The sequence below is a fragment of the Centruroides sculpturatus genome, unplaced genomic scaffold (genome assembly GCF_000671375.1).
Source record: "Centruroides sculpturatus isolate CEXI.00-Female unplaced genomic scaffold, Cexi_2.0 scaffold708, whole genome shotgun sequence".
Taxonomy (NCBI): domain Eukaryota; kingdom Metazoa; phylum Arthropoda; class Arachnida; order Scorpiones; family Buthidae; genus Centruroides; species Centruroides sculpturatus.
In genome coordinates this window covers 182,488-198,362 of record NW_019385156.1, presented here as the reverse complement: position 1 = coordinate 198,362, position 15,875 = coordinate 182,488, and the positions used below count along the sequence as shown (strand labels likewise).

At 27.8% G+C, this 15,875-nt stretch overlaps 1 protein-coding gene across 1 annotated transcript in view; it reads right to left on the bottom strand.

Annotated features, from left to right (window-relative positions):
* Positions 1 to 5,558: 5,558 nt before the first annotated feature.
* The window catches only part of LOC111635555 (DCN1-like protein 1), a 34,600-nt gene continuing 24,283 nt past the window's right edge, over positions 5,559 to 15,875 (bottom strand). Inside the window, exons 3-6 of the mRNA XM_023380546.1 lie at positions 15,161 to 15,329; positions 10,342 to 10,438; positions 6,117 to 6,213; positions 5,559 to 6,016 (exon numbers count right to left, since the gene is read on the bottom strand). Of these exons, the coding sequence (XP_023236314.1) occupies positions 5,937 to 6,016; positions 6,117 to 6,213; positions 10,342 to 10,438; positions 15,161 to 15,329 (443 nt within the window). The 3' untranslated portion in view covers positions 5,559 to 5,936. The remainder of the gene's footprint in view (positions 6,017 to 6,116; positions 6,214 to 10,341; positions 10,439 to 15,160; positions 15,330 to 15,875) is intronic.

Sequence of the window (15,875 nt, the reverse complement as noted above, 5' to 3'; positions counted from 1 at the left end):
TGTTTTGGTTTGAGAAACTACCTAGCATACTTCAAAAGGGATCTGCCTTGTATGCAGGCTTGATCATCATCCTGACAAAACTTATTTTTCTCTTTATTCACAGAAGTGCCTTTCTGAGCCCCTTTTCTGTGATTTGACTTGACCAAATGGGGGTACTGTTTGACTCTCATCTTTTATGAATTTGTACCTGAAGATGATGCTAGACAAAGTCAAACATACCAATATATTGCCATAGTAACTTGATCCAGTCCGGCACCAGGTTACTTCTCTGGAAAAACTAGCATTTTCAATCTCCTAAGTACTTTGTCGGATATCATACTGATTCGAAATGGAACAGTCCAAAGAACAAGATGTAATTCAAATTTGAAAGTACCAATCAAGCATCTGCATGCATCTGATTGGTACTTTAAAGGAACTCAAATTTAAAAGTAATTTAAAGTAAATGCTTTTTATGTAAACATAATAGGGACAGCCAAAAAGTCTCTTGATGTCAAGTGAAAATATTCCCTGAAAGATGCAAGTCCTCAGACTAGAAGCCTCAGTATATAAGCTTTGTAAATATTAAATTTGAAAAGGACAAGAAACAAATTTTTATCAAAGTGTTTAATTTGAACATATTAAACTTATCTTCAGTAATATTTAAATGGTTGTAATATTTACAGTGTAAGATAGATAGATAAATCAAATTGCTGGTTTTATTTCAGGAAGCCAACAGATACTATTCTCTATGAAATACTATAGCCAGTATTTTATACACAACTTGAAACAGTCAACTGATATATTTTAGATCAATGAAGAACAGCCTTTTCTGGATGCATGCACAAAGGAATTTCATAGTTTTCTGGTGAACTGCATATTTTTTTTTCTTATGGTGTTGCAGGCTTTAAGCCTGCTAGGTACCAACATACTCCAAACTACCAGCATATTAGTTACTAAAATTATTTTGCATAGCATTAGCATATTTTAATATATAATTTATTTTCATATTTTTACTGGTCAACTTTACTTTGAATGTCAGAAATATTGGCTTAATTAGGGTTGCATATTAGGACTTTGTGGACCATGTGCTGCTAATGACTGGCTCATATTAATTCTAATCTTAACAGAAAGCATATTGAAATCTAGTTTTGTAGTTAATGTGTTCAATACTGTCCTTGATGGATAATCAAACAGCCTGATTATCAAAAAAATCACTGAGAATTTGTATTTTTCATGGAAGTATTACAGATCCAGAAACTTTTTTTTCTATACTCCTATGCCAATTTTCCATTAGTGAGCTCACCCAAGTTAATACATATCTCAATCTGTGCTGCAGCAAACTTAACTGAATTCTCATGTACATTTAATACAAACTGTAGCATTATAGTCATTCAAATTTAATCACTTAGAATAGGTCGTTAGATTTCAAGAAGCTATCAGAATTCCTGTAGAAAAGATCCTGTATTTCTGTAGCAATCCAAATTTTAAAATTAGAGATGCACTAATAATCAAATGATGAGGGCTTCATTATTGGACTAATGTATATGACCTGATAAATGCTTTACCAATTGATTAATAGATAATTTGGACTTGGTTTACTATATGATTAGTAACACACATCATTGAGGTTATAATGTTGAATTTTACATAAAAAAAATCACAAAACCTGATAAATTTGTAAAGACAAACAACTTCTGGATTACATAGGGCTACTTTTCTGCAATTATATTTAATTAATTACTAAATAATTTGTCATTAAAGGGAGGTATTAGGTGCCATCTCTTATTAAATTTAATAAGCCTGATGCAATCCGGTGGTTGGCTTTATGTTGAATTTTGTCTCCATTTTGCAATTATCTGAATTTGAGATCATAAAAAAAATGATAGACAAGCTATATTATGCTAATGATAGACAACATACACAACAACTCAATTCAATTAGTATTGCCAAATACTAATTGAATTGCTATACCAGATTATTTATAGGGCTATATAAATATAGTTTGATAAATAATCCAGCAGATTGTTTGCCAATAGTAATTGATAATAACACTATCAAAACTCTAATCTCTTATCACTAAAACACTACCTCTACCATGGATTCCATCAGACTTGCAATGCAGGCAACTGGGTGTTAAGGGATGGATGGGCCTTTAAATACCTATGAAAACTTGAGGCTCAAGCTGCTCATGTCCTTGGAGTGGCAAGCTGTTTCAACTGCTCAGCAATCTTCTAATTAATATCAATATAACAGTTTTGTCTCCCACAGAACAAATAAGCTATTATTATAATTATAATAAGAATAATTATATTTGCTGCTTGATGATAAAATTTTAAAGTAAATATTTAATGTCTGTCAAATTTTTTCTTTTGATGAATAAAATACAAAACTTCTGGGTCTTCTTTTATAGTCAAAATTTTATTATTTAATGTTGTCAAACTCACAAACATTACAGTTCATCTTTTGACTGCCATTAATCAGAATTCATTACAAATTTTTAACAATCGATGACAACAAATATTCCGTTTAAAAAGTTCAATGGAAAACATAGACTGTATCTTTTTATAAATGTATAAAAAGTAACGATTCCAACATCCATCTTAATTATAGGCAAGATATTTTACATTCCATATATAACGCCATTGTTAAATTTAAGCTTAGTATCAATTCTCTTTTATATTGCATAAATGTAAAGAAATACCAGTAACTGATATTTGAATAGACTACAGTACTCTGATAAAATAACTTGTAAAAATACTAAAAATCATTTAAAAATTTTTCCATTAGATAACACAACATATTTTGGAAATTAATGTGATAATTTCTTCAATTTAAGATGATATTATTATTAAAATTTAAAAGAGTTAATGAAAAATATTCAGGGGGAAGGTATATTAATACCATTTAAAAGCCAATGCACATGTACAACAAAATTAACAACGAGTGTTAGTAACTGGTTCAACTGATCACCTCTTGACTATCGAGGTCAAGAGCAACCATTAATGGAAACTGTCACGAGTCTTGATTGTCGTGGCAATTTTGCCATCCAAATGCATTGGCTTTAAGAAGTAAACTAAAGCAATTAATAGATATTATATTTTAAAATATAATCAAACTATAATGTGTACGAGCTACTTTGCTTTTGAATTTGACAATTCCATTTTGGCAAAATGTAAAACAATTTAAGAGAAGCTTTTAAGTTTTATCAGTTAAATTATGATCAAATCTAAAAGAGAGAATTATAAAAACTTTTTTTAATTCTTTCTTCTAATGTTTGATTATAATATAATGATGAGTAGGCAAAAGTACTTTATTATAATAAAAAATTTAATGTTAAAATTGCAAAATCATAGTTACTAAAATACTAAAACTGATGACGTATGCTTCTATATTTTAAGCTACATAAAATATATACATTTATAATCCATCATCATGTCCAGTTATCTTTCTCAATGAGATATTTTAACTATTCAGATATAGGTGATACATTAAATATATTATATACATTCTAAAATACTTATTTACTTTATCAAGAACTATCCAAATATGATCCAAAATGCATGTTTAAGACAAATATGTATGCTTAAATGTAATTTATACTTAAAAATCCATTAGTCCATAAATTTTATTGCTTAATTATCAATAATGCTTATTGAGCAGTTATTTGATGTTGGTAATAAATTAAATGATTTATAATATGAAAATTATACCATACATAAAAACAAATAATTTAAAGATTTTATTCCATTTGCACATTTTCAATGGCAAGTTTTTATCAATGGTTGGTTAAAATGATTTCTTGAGAGACACAGATCAAAACAACAATTCAATGTTTCGGTAATTAATTATGATTCTAAGAAAAACAAGTTTGTACTGAAAATTTGTTGTAATTTGAACTTGCTAGAGACTACAGTAAGATATTATTTTTTGATCCAAATAAAAATATAATCATATTTCTATTTATTGCCACCATTTGTTTGCCTCTGAAATTGTCAATAAATGGAGTGTGGTGCTAAACTGAAGTATCTCAAACAATTACAATAATTAAGTAATAAGATCTACATATAAGTTTGAGAACTTGAAAATCACATGATTTGGTAATAATGTCATTTTCAATAAACAGTATGCATTTAGTAATCTGTGGATGCTGAAAGATTAACACTTTTGGGAAAACTCCATTTAAAACATTCATTAGTGCTCTACAAAGGTGATGCTAAATCAAGGTTTATGCTCCTTAAATTAAAGCTGTTCTTAGAAAACAAGAAAAAATTTCCAAAATCAGATCTCATTCTCCAAAATTTTTAAGAATCAAAAATCTATTGTGTCAACATTTTGAAATGTAGCATTAATTTGATTTTTGGCCACATTCCAAAATGTCAACATACTTTGATTCATTCAATTTTTAAAAATTCTTCTTGTTTTAGATAAATGACATGAGAATAAAATTCAGTGTTAATGAAGTTTCTTCTCTTAAACAAAATAATAATTTATCTTGCCATCTTTAATTTAGGGAGTATTTCATTGAATTTATTGTAAGGAGTTAAAAAAAAAGTCTCAATATCTTAGTTGTAAGCATTGCGACAAACTGGTTGATATTGGTGTATTTTCCATAGTTTTTTCTATAAAAAATAAGTTCAAATGAAATAAAACTTTCTCTATTTCTAAAATTAACATTTACATAACTTTAAAATGTACAAATGGAATTAAACTTTCATTTTTTTCTTTTCAAAAACAAATTATGAAAGAATTTTGTTAAATCCATCAATGTCCTTTTTCTAATTTTTATATTTTATTCAAATTCCTTATTTACAGGATATTATTCAAATAATAAAATTAAATGATTAAATTGGTATTTATTAATATAAACTCTGAAATGTATATTTCTTTTTTTATATAGGTGTGGATTTCAGAATGAAGATTATTCATATAATTACCAATTTCATCAAAAATTAAAATCTGATTTTGAAAACACCTTTTGACAGAGTTATATCCAGTCCTTAAATAGTCTGGATATAACTCTTTTTGGATAAAAAAATTAATTAAAATTGTATAGAGTTAAGTATAAAAAACGTAACTATTAAAATTTTCATATATTAGCCTTTTTTACAATATTAGAAATATTAAAAAGTTGGAACTATAAAAATTATGATTAAAATGTAGGAAAGTGTAAGATTTGGTTGATATTTTAGGAAACCGAAGTAATCTCGTAAAATATCATCAAAATATTATCTTAATTACAACTAATTAAGAAAATGTTTGCCTATATTAAGCTAATAATCATAAGATAAAAGCACATTATTTATTGCAGTTATTTGCTTTTATTGATGCGCCTTATTCATAAACTATTAAATTTTGTTTAAGAATAACGATTTTAAAATTGAAATTTGACCCATAGGCTATATACCTTTTATAACGTTAAAACTTCCCTCCCCTATTTTCTGAATTTTTCTTCTATTTTGTCGTGGGTTTTTTCTATCTTTTCTTTATCCCCTGTTCCATTCTCTATCCTTCCTTTGATTTTCCGTGTTCAGTATCCATTTATTATTTTCTCTCCCATTCTCTTTATCCCACNTGTACATGATAAATTCCTGTTAAGCTGTGTGGAGAAGATTAGAAAGTTACAAAAACATCTAATTTTTTTTTGTTTCACATATATAATGAAATTCGTTTTCTCTCCCTCTCATATATATGTACAGTACATACATATATGCACCTGTTCAAAAACTACAAGCAACTTACAGAAGTCTTAAAGTCATTATAGAATTAATTTAGTTTGATTGGATCTGTTAAATTTACTGCTTTTTCACTTTTAAACAATATCATCTATAGTTTTCAAATAACTTGCATTGTTTCCTACAAAACATACAAGGATGATATTTACATAAAATGTTTTCATCACAAAACAAAGAGATTGAATTGGCATGGGTGGATGTGACATGATACAAGTTGATGAGAATTCAAACTTGTGTTCCCATGACAGTTGTCACCATCGGCCTTGCCCATTCAACAAAATCATCAATGAGGACGGGCCATGCACCTAAATGATAATTTGTGTTTGGAATTAGTTTCTTGGTTAATAATAATAATAAATAATATAAAGTTTCTTGTGTAATGTTTTAATTTTTATGGAAAGTTACCTTCTTTATCGTAATTACTTAAATCATCAGCGATGACGGCACTAAAATCCAGCAAGAGATTCCATGTGTCTCTTGGTATAGATCGCTTGTGATGCTCCTAAAAATATATTTATTTATTTATATATTTAAAAATAATAATTATATAAATAATTATGTATATACATGTATTTATTTCAATCCTCATATTTTAAATTTATTAAATAAAAGAAATAACTTATTTACAATTTAAAAAGTTTGTAAGATTAATATAAGAGAATAAGATAATAGAATGCAAATAAATTTACATATAATCTTTACATTAAAGAAGGGAAAAAAAGTGGGATGTGGCTGTGTTAGGGACACGGCCATGTGTCTTATGTAAATACATGTACATTAATGGGTAATATTTTCTTTGAACATATTATATGTACGTCATAATCATTCCTTAACAGTAAGAAGTCCGCCATGTTTTTTTTACATATCCGGCACTGTTTCCCTCTATCATATGGTGTTTTATGGGTATCACTGGATTGCTCTTGAGAAGCCCTTTCCAACCGTATATGATTTCTATATTTTGATTTGGCTTTTTGACACGTATAGGCTGACATTGTATTAAGTTTTCTTAATTTTTAACTTTAACACCATATATATTCACCTTAACCATTCCACAATACAGTCGATCCCCCTATAAGATCACTGATTTTTCCGTTTTATCTGAATTACATGTTGTACGAGTAACTTAGATTTTACAAATACGTGTGCCGGGCTGTGAACGGCTCACATATTTGTAAAATCTAAGTGACTTGTACAACATGTAATTCAGATAAAACGGAAAAATCAATGATCTTATAGGGGGATCGACTGTAACGTTTTGTGTATGCAATCAATAAATATTGACGAGAACTGTAAATTGAAACAGAAATAAGCGTTGTAGCTGCTCCAAGTCAAAATGTATACTAAACAAAGTATGTGACGTGACAAAACGACCTCAAAATGGCGGCTTTTCCCCCTCTGCCGCACGCAATGTGTCACAGTCCCCACTCGACATAATGAATTCTTTGATCCTTTAATTATCAAGTGGTGTAATTAAATTTTGGATGTAGATGATAGATATGTAACTGTATCCCACGATTTTGTTATCAATTTTCTGAATTGCCTCCCAAAAATTCCCTGCCAAATTTAAAGACATAGTCACATCAAAAAACAAAAACTTGTTAAACATTTAGTTAGTTCACTTAATATATAATTACTATCATACAATTATATTCTCTGTTTTATTCTGAACATTTCTGTAATACATTATAAATTTATCTGTGAATTTTAAACAATTTAGTTTAATAACTAATGTTTACAACATTAACCTTTCCCCAAAATAGTGATAAAACTAACTTTGAAAAATTTAAATTTATGCAAATTACACTCCCCTCCAAAAAATAAGCATGACATGCAAATATGAAAACATGAGTAAAATACACATTGACTCTGTTCAAAATACATAAATTTTCCTAATGGTAACAACAGGTGTTTCGTTCTGTGCTTTGATATTTCAACTACAAATGTGACAGTGAAATTTCAAAATACCACTTTCTGCACCATGTCCCAAAGAAGACGTTTAGGTGATGGTCAAAGATGGTAAGCCATGGGAAGGTTAGAATCCTGTCAATCTACTGGAGAAGTTGCTCAATTCACCAGTGTCCATCATTCTGTGATTTCACACCTGTAGACCCAACTCCAAATCACCAGAACGCTAAGCAGAAGGCCAGGCTCTGGTCACCCTCGAGTTACATCTTCCAATGATGCTACTTAATTGGTCAGACACAATAGGTAGACAACAGCATCTATTTTATGTTCAAGCCTTATTACAGCTAAAGGGATGTCTGTATTCATGACTACTGTAAAAAGGAGATTGCACATTTGGCTTTTATGCATGAAAACCAAACATTTGTGTTCCATTGTCTGCTAGGTTACAGAACAGCCCATTTACAATGTTGTCAGGAACTTGTCACTTGGACTATAGACAATTGGAGCAATGTCCTTTTCACCAATGAGTCATGATTCACTTTGCAGTCAGACAATTGAATTTTTATGGGAAAAGCGACTATTACATGGTATCAACTGATTAACATCATTCAGCAGTATTATTTTCCTAGTGGTGGCATCCTTATATGAGCCAGGATTTCCTTAAGTCGTGGTCACACCTTGCGACTTTTATTCATTGCAGAAAAGGAACTGTTTGCCATTCTAATAAGAAAAGTGGCAAAAATTCTGTAAATACTCTGAAGTAGAACAGAAATCACTGGTAAACTCACGAAAGTAGTCAAAAAGAAGCTACTGTAATTTTATTGGTTTATTATAGGGTCAAGTATTTCCAAGTTTCAATGCCAGTGAACAATGTGTGACCATGAGAAGATGAGTGCTACTCGAAATCGCATGGTATGACAATGGCTTCAGACAGACATACTGATCTCCATGTCTTCTACAGAGGCACTATGATGGGTCAAAGATATCAGAACAAAATTCTTTATCCATACATTCAATCTTACATGGGTGCAATTGGTTCTGAATTGTTCTTACAGACAACAATGCCAAGCAACAAAGAGCTTGTATAGTACTCCATTACCTAACGGCAGAGGGAATCCAGCAAATGCAGTGGCCAGCATATACACCAGATCTGAACCCTATAGAGTATGTATGGTATGCTCTCAGGAGAGCTGTGGTTTTCCACCAAACATTACCCAAGAGCTCCAATTGTTCTTATGTAACAGTGGGGATTAATGCTTTCCAATCTCATTGATCATCTGATAACTGGCATGAATCATAGTTGTGTAATCTGCATTAGTTTATAAGAAAATTATATTCCATATTGACAAATATTTCTCATTCACAAGTATGACCTGTTATTTTGTTCACTTTGTTAATTTTGCTGAATATTACCCTATACATTCAAAACTTTTTGTATGCTAATAAAAGGCAGAGTTTTATTCTATGTTACTGTAAAACTTGAAATAAATTGCGGCAGTAATTTCTGATTTTCATTTTTATGTGTTTAATTTTTGGAGGAAAGCATAGTATGTCAAAAATAAAAATAAATAAGCACAATGAATTATCATCATTAAGTAATATCATACTAAAATAATATTTTTGTAAATTGTTTACTCTACACTTTTCCAATAGCCAGCAATTTAAATATCCAGAACCTTCAGTGATGATTATCAATCTTTACATATTACCATTAAGCAGAGACCAGGAATAAGCATATAAATGCAACAAAATAATGAAGATCAAAATGTATCCAATACTTCAAAAATAAATGAATATTTGTCTGCTAGGTTACAGAACAGCCCATTTACAATGTTGTCAGGAACCTGTCACTTGGACTATAGACAATTGGACAATCATACAAAACTCTCATTTATTTTTATTTTTTATATGACTATTGTTTAGCCAAAAGTAGCTGCTTTATATACCATAAAATTCAATTCTAAATCCATGAATTCAAATTTTATCAATTAGTTCTGCATATAAACTCTTAAAATGATATTCATCAGTATAAATCAATATTATCTGATCTTGTCCCAAAATTCTACTAATTAGAGGATATATCATTTTACAGTTATTCTAAGAAAATCTATGCAATTTATCAAATTAAACTAAAAAACCACATTTTATATATCTCATTTTAAAGTAATATTTAATATTAAACAGAGATTCTAAATTGAAATTTACTTATGTAATGAAAATTTTTCATTTGAATTATCTTTACCATTAATATTTTTGTTTAAAATACATAAAAAAAATCTTTTTAAATTAATGAAACTAAATAAACTTTAATGACTTTCTATAATTAAATTTTACATGTAAAAATGGGAGGAATGCATCATTAATATCAAAATTAAATTTTTTTAAAATGTACTTATTCCAAATTAATTCCATCAACTATCATTATTTTAACAGAATATATTAAATAATGACAACTTTAAATAAGTAATATAATAAATATTTTTGATAAATTGAAGTTATTTATAAAAAACATTTTATAAGAAACTTCAATCTTTAGAAACAGTGCAAACATATTTAATTAAACTTTAACATTTTCAATTTTGTGTTTAGATTTAGTAAAACTATGATTATGATCTTTAATCACAATGTTATTAATGTTAATTACAAATGCTTTTTACAAATTTAATTTTTTTTTTTTATATTTCAAATTTCAGTTAATAATAATAATAAAAAATCTTTAACTTACTTGTAAAAACTGACACCATATGTTGAGAAACTTAAATCTTCCTGCCAAAACTATATTCCAATATGCTATTGCCATATCCAGTTCTATTAAATAAGTACTAATTATAATTTATATTTTGTAAATTAATGCAAGAAAACATTAATCTAGCTCTAAAAATCTGATTTGATTAAATTAAATTGCCAAAAATGTTTCTCTCAAATAATAGTTTTTTAACATAGAATTTAGTTTAATTAAACTTGTTTGGTTTATAGAGGAGGGTATCAAATGAAAAATTGTTTGGGATATTTTGAAAGTGTTTTGGAAATATTTATAATTCAGTTGCATTTAATTTGTTCTTGGAAAGGGAAAGCCACAGTCGTAAAGCTTAATCGATTTGTCGAAACAAGTTAAAAAGATAATTTCGAGTTTTATTTGACAGATGTTGGAATTCGTTTTTATTAAATTACTAATAATAAATCAGATGAAGAGCTTGAAAATGTGAAAGAAAAATTAATTATATGTTAACTTCTTGAAAGATTTGATAGTTTACTTTGGAACTATTCATAATGAATAGCTTAAAATAAACTATTTGCCGAGAGAAAAATTATAAGATATAATTAACTGACAATATCGGTCTGATTTATTGATTTAAACATTGAAAAACTACCATTTAAAGAAATAAGTTCATTTTTCAGAAGATTTTGGTTTTCTTAAATATATATAATTTTTATTTTCTAAAAATTGATTATTTTATTTCCATTTAAGTTGTTCAAAATAAAACTCTTACCAGTAAATTTATTAAATCAATGAAATCACATCATTTATTTAAGCTTTTATAAGAATTTTTAACACATACTTTCATTAAAATAAGGGANACACACACACACATATAACACACACAACAAAAAGACAGCCACGGAGACGTGACGTCAGAAAAAAATTCACTCTCCTCGATCGTTAGAAACATATGCCAGGCACAAATTTTTTTAAATTTTTAGAATATTAACATTACCCGATCGGAAATTGTTTTAAAAAATTCCGTAAGGGGGCGAATTTTTAAACTAAGAATTATGCCCCCTAATGGAACTTTTTAACTAATTTTTTTTTTAGTTATTCTTACAAAATATTCACTTTTTAATAATAATAATAATTATTATTATTTAAATGTAAAAATAAAATAATTTAATCAGTTATTGTTAATTTATTAAGTTATTTCACTTGAATTACATTTTGAAAGATAAATCAGATGGTTATGCATATTACGTCATTAGCATTTTACATTTTCATTATGTACAGTACATCCATAATTAAATTTTAGTCTTAATTTAATACACAAACAACAATTAAAAATATTTAAAGTATAAACTAAAATATAATAAGTAATAATAAATTGGTTTCATTTAATAATAACATCGAAATTAAATCACTATTTTGGAAAAAAAACCATTATAAAAAGCGACACTCATCGGACTTTTTTCTTTTCAGTTTAGTACTGACGTCATATCGATCATCGTCTGCTTATTTGAATTTATTTAAAAGAAACAAAAATCAAAATATTATATCAAATTTATTATTCTTATTTAATTTACGTAAATTAAGACTGTAATTATAATAATAATAATAAAAATTTAAAATACTTGGTTTGTAACAAATATCTAATTAAAGAGATTTACAGGTTTTCTGGCATGACTACTTGATAGTGTGAATTAAGTTTTGATTTTAACGCAAGTTAAAATTAAATGCTTTTTAAACAATCAATTTTTTGTTGTGACATTGTCGCAATACCGAGCTGTAATTTTTAACCATAGTTTTAATTAATTTAATTTAAAATATATGCTCTCCACCTCAAATTAGTAGTGACTTGTCCCTGTACATCACACTTTTCCTTTAACAATAAAGTCATGCCAGTCATTTAACACCTTAAAAGGGAAATTTTTGAACTGAATTAACATGACTTCTGGTTTGCATTGGAAGTTCATATATAGTTAATCAGGGTCTCCTGCCCTAAGGTTTCCATATCTGGTCTTGTCTTTCATCCATCTATTCACTGTTCTCAAGATTAAGGCTGCGTACACAATATGCGTTTTTAAATGCGCGTTTGTACGCATTAGGCGTTTTCTGCTGCGTTAAACGCGCGTTAGTTCGACGTTAGCACTGGCTCAGTTTGGAAATGGACGTGAAAGTAATTGCTTGCATGTGCCTCCTCCATCGTTGCTATAAAAGATGATGGCAGAGGCAAAGAAAATTTTGGGTGCACCCAATATTACGAGATAGACTGACACATGGAATGTTTGTGACGTTGTATCCAAAACTAAGACAAAATATACCCAAGTTTTTAAATTCTTTTAAAATATCTATAAAATCCTTTGACAATGGTTAGTCTTTTTTAGATTTCATCAATAAATAGATCAGTATCGAAACGATCGTTCTCCATTTCAGCCAACGTACGTCCACTCTACCTGAAAGCGCGCGATTGAATGTACAGTAACATGGCAGCATATATATATATCTCAAAGTGCTCGGCTGACGCCCGCAAAACGCGCGTTTTAAGAAAAATCTATAAACGCGTGTTTAAAAACGCCTAGTGTGTACGCAGCCTAAGGAAAGACAGATGAACAGATGACAGTGGGAATTCATTGGTCTACAATTTTTTCAAATTGCAGCCCAAGAACAAAAAATTTATCATACTTAGACATGTTATAATAATAATTTCATCTGGTTTATTGTCTAGCTAACTTAAAAGAGTCATCATAAGTTATTATTTAGAAAAACTTAAATTCATAGTCATCATCATAAAGGAATTATTAAGGTAAATTGAAGAGCTTGGTGCAAGAAGCAGTCAAGTAACAAAGTTTTTAAAATGTGCTTTTCCAATTTTTGACCATAAAGCAATGCTTGGTGTGACATGCAATAATAATAATACACAGGGAATTCATTACTATTGCTAGGAGGAAGGTAACTGCTGTATTTTTCTTTAAAGTCATATGTAACAGAAGACTGTTGCTCTGACATGCAAAGCAATATCCCATAATTTTCAATTTTATAAAAATCTGAAGATTGTAAATATGAAATGAAAGTGAATAAAACATACTTTATAGCGAGTTTAAAATGCATGATGTAGTGTAAATTTTGTTATTTTAGCACAACAATGAATTGAATAGTCTTAAATATTTTATTTACAGAATAAATAAAAACTAAAAAGTTTACAAAAACACAAATTATTTTCTAACCTATACATCTTTAAAATAGCATAAACTATTAAATGAGTTAAGCAAAGTGTAAAATGGTTTTTGTGTCTCCTGAAGTTTTATAAAATGTATTTCTTGCTGCACCAAGTCCTTCAATTGAAGTGCTTATTTTCAAAATGTTTGTCCAAAATATTCAAAATTGAGATATCGATTCCTTCAGATTCACAGATGGTTTCTCCTTTTATTTCTGCTTAACTTTGTTTCAAAATGCAGTATAAACTGAAAAATTACTTTCAAATATTAGTTTGCAGTCAAAAACAACTCTTGTCCAAAAGATAGCTGCCATCTTATACAGAAAAACTATTAGTGTAAAATGTTCCTTGTTACATTACATCTTTTTCACTATTTTATTTTTAAATGTTTTTTACACTATAAAGTTAGCTTTCAAAATGTCCCAACTTTAGTATCAAATCATTACAAAATATAACTGATAGAATTAGATAGTAAAACATTTATCATTATATAATAAATTATTATACTTAAATCTAAAAATGTTCAAAGACAAGAGTTGAAAACTGATAATTTATACTAAAATATAAAGGAAAAATTAACAGTGTATATATCAGTATGTCACAACTTAGAGTTATGAACAGTTTAAATTGAAAGGATGAATGCAATAGTGATCTAATCCTATTTTCATAAAAGTTGAAATATTTTACTACAAAATAAAAACTAGCATAGACCAGCTGTAAAGGTGATCTATGATAGATAGTTTTTATTTCACTGTTAAACTATTGTTTCCAATTAATAGGTTACTTAATTGTTAATTTCATTAAGGCTTCATTTATTCAAGTAATTTTTCATTCTATGTAGAATAATCATTCATTTAACACACTAAAGTTCAGTACTGTTAACTCAGTTTTGACATTGAAGAGGGTTAGAAGACTGCTGTACCCATCCTTTCAATTTAAGTCATAAATGTGCCAAGAATGTATCCATTTATTTTAACTCAAATTTCTATCATATTTATAGACTTAAAATGCCAAAGTGATCAGTGAGATTTTTATAAAAATTTTCTTACTCACTCTCAAAGTCAACACACTTGTTTCCTTTTGCAGTTTCTGCAATTCTTTTTTCATTTAAGTCACAAGTTTTGACTCATTTACAAATTTAAATATTGTTTATAATTATAATAAAAAACAGAGTACAACATACATTGTAACTTTTCTTATTGAAAGTGATTCTTTCAAAGTAAATTCTACAGAAATAAAACAGCAATGTATACTTGAATAGTTTTCACTTTGATTGGTATGTTTTTATGTATGTATTGCTTTCAGTATTTATGTATTGATAATATTTTTTTTGAATAAATCAAAATAAATTCTCATTGTGGCAATTTAATATTCCGACAAATTTGTAAATATAAATTTATGATATACAAAATTTTAGCCACAATCAGTAACAATTCTTATAATAAAATTTAATCTTCTCATCAATTTATATACAATTTATTTCTGAATAAAAATGAATAAAAAATACATTATATTTTTTTACTTTAAATTAGTATCTAAAAGTTATATATTATGTAAGTTTTAATCAAAAATTTTATTTAAATATTTATGTTTTTGTCTACTTATTTATTTTATACTTACCCAATTTCTGTCATTCCATTTATGAATTCATCTCTAGTAAATTCACATTGTGTTGCTGCTTTAAATTTCCATGCTATTATCAGCACAAGTCTATTATCTGGTGTTAAATTGAGTTCTTCTAAAAATCTTAAAATACCATCTGCAGTTATTTTATCTGATTCTTGAGGATCTAAAAGATATAAGATAATAATTAAAATTTGTGATAAAATTTTAATAAATTTATTAAAAGAATTATAAACATTTTTATTCCATTTATTGTTCTTCTTCATATTTGCATATTAAAACAATAAAAACACTTTTTTATTTTAAAAAATTATATATATCTAAATACTAGTCTTGTTTTCTGTCTCAACACAGAAGGGGATGATCCTGAATGGAATGAGTGAAGCCAAGAGTCATATACCCTTGGTACAAGCTAGGTCATTCCACTTACAAAGCCAAAGATAGTAAATGAAGACGGAGGAGGACATCATCTGTCTTATTATGTCCAATAAATATTCATGCATGCACAAATTAAACTATCATTATTGACTTGCTTGGATTTTAAATCTTCGATGCTCTGCTTTTTTCAATTACAAACTTTTATTTATTTAATAAAGATAAAACAAAATTCTAAATATTTAAGCATTAAAATTTTTATTTAATGTTTATTATTTCTATTTTGAAGAATTCTTTTATTTGTGAGGTTAGCCAACTAGGTGTGATTATCAGGATC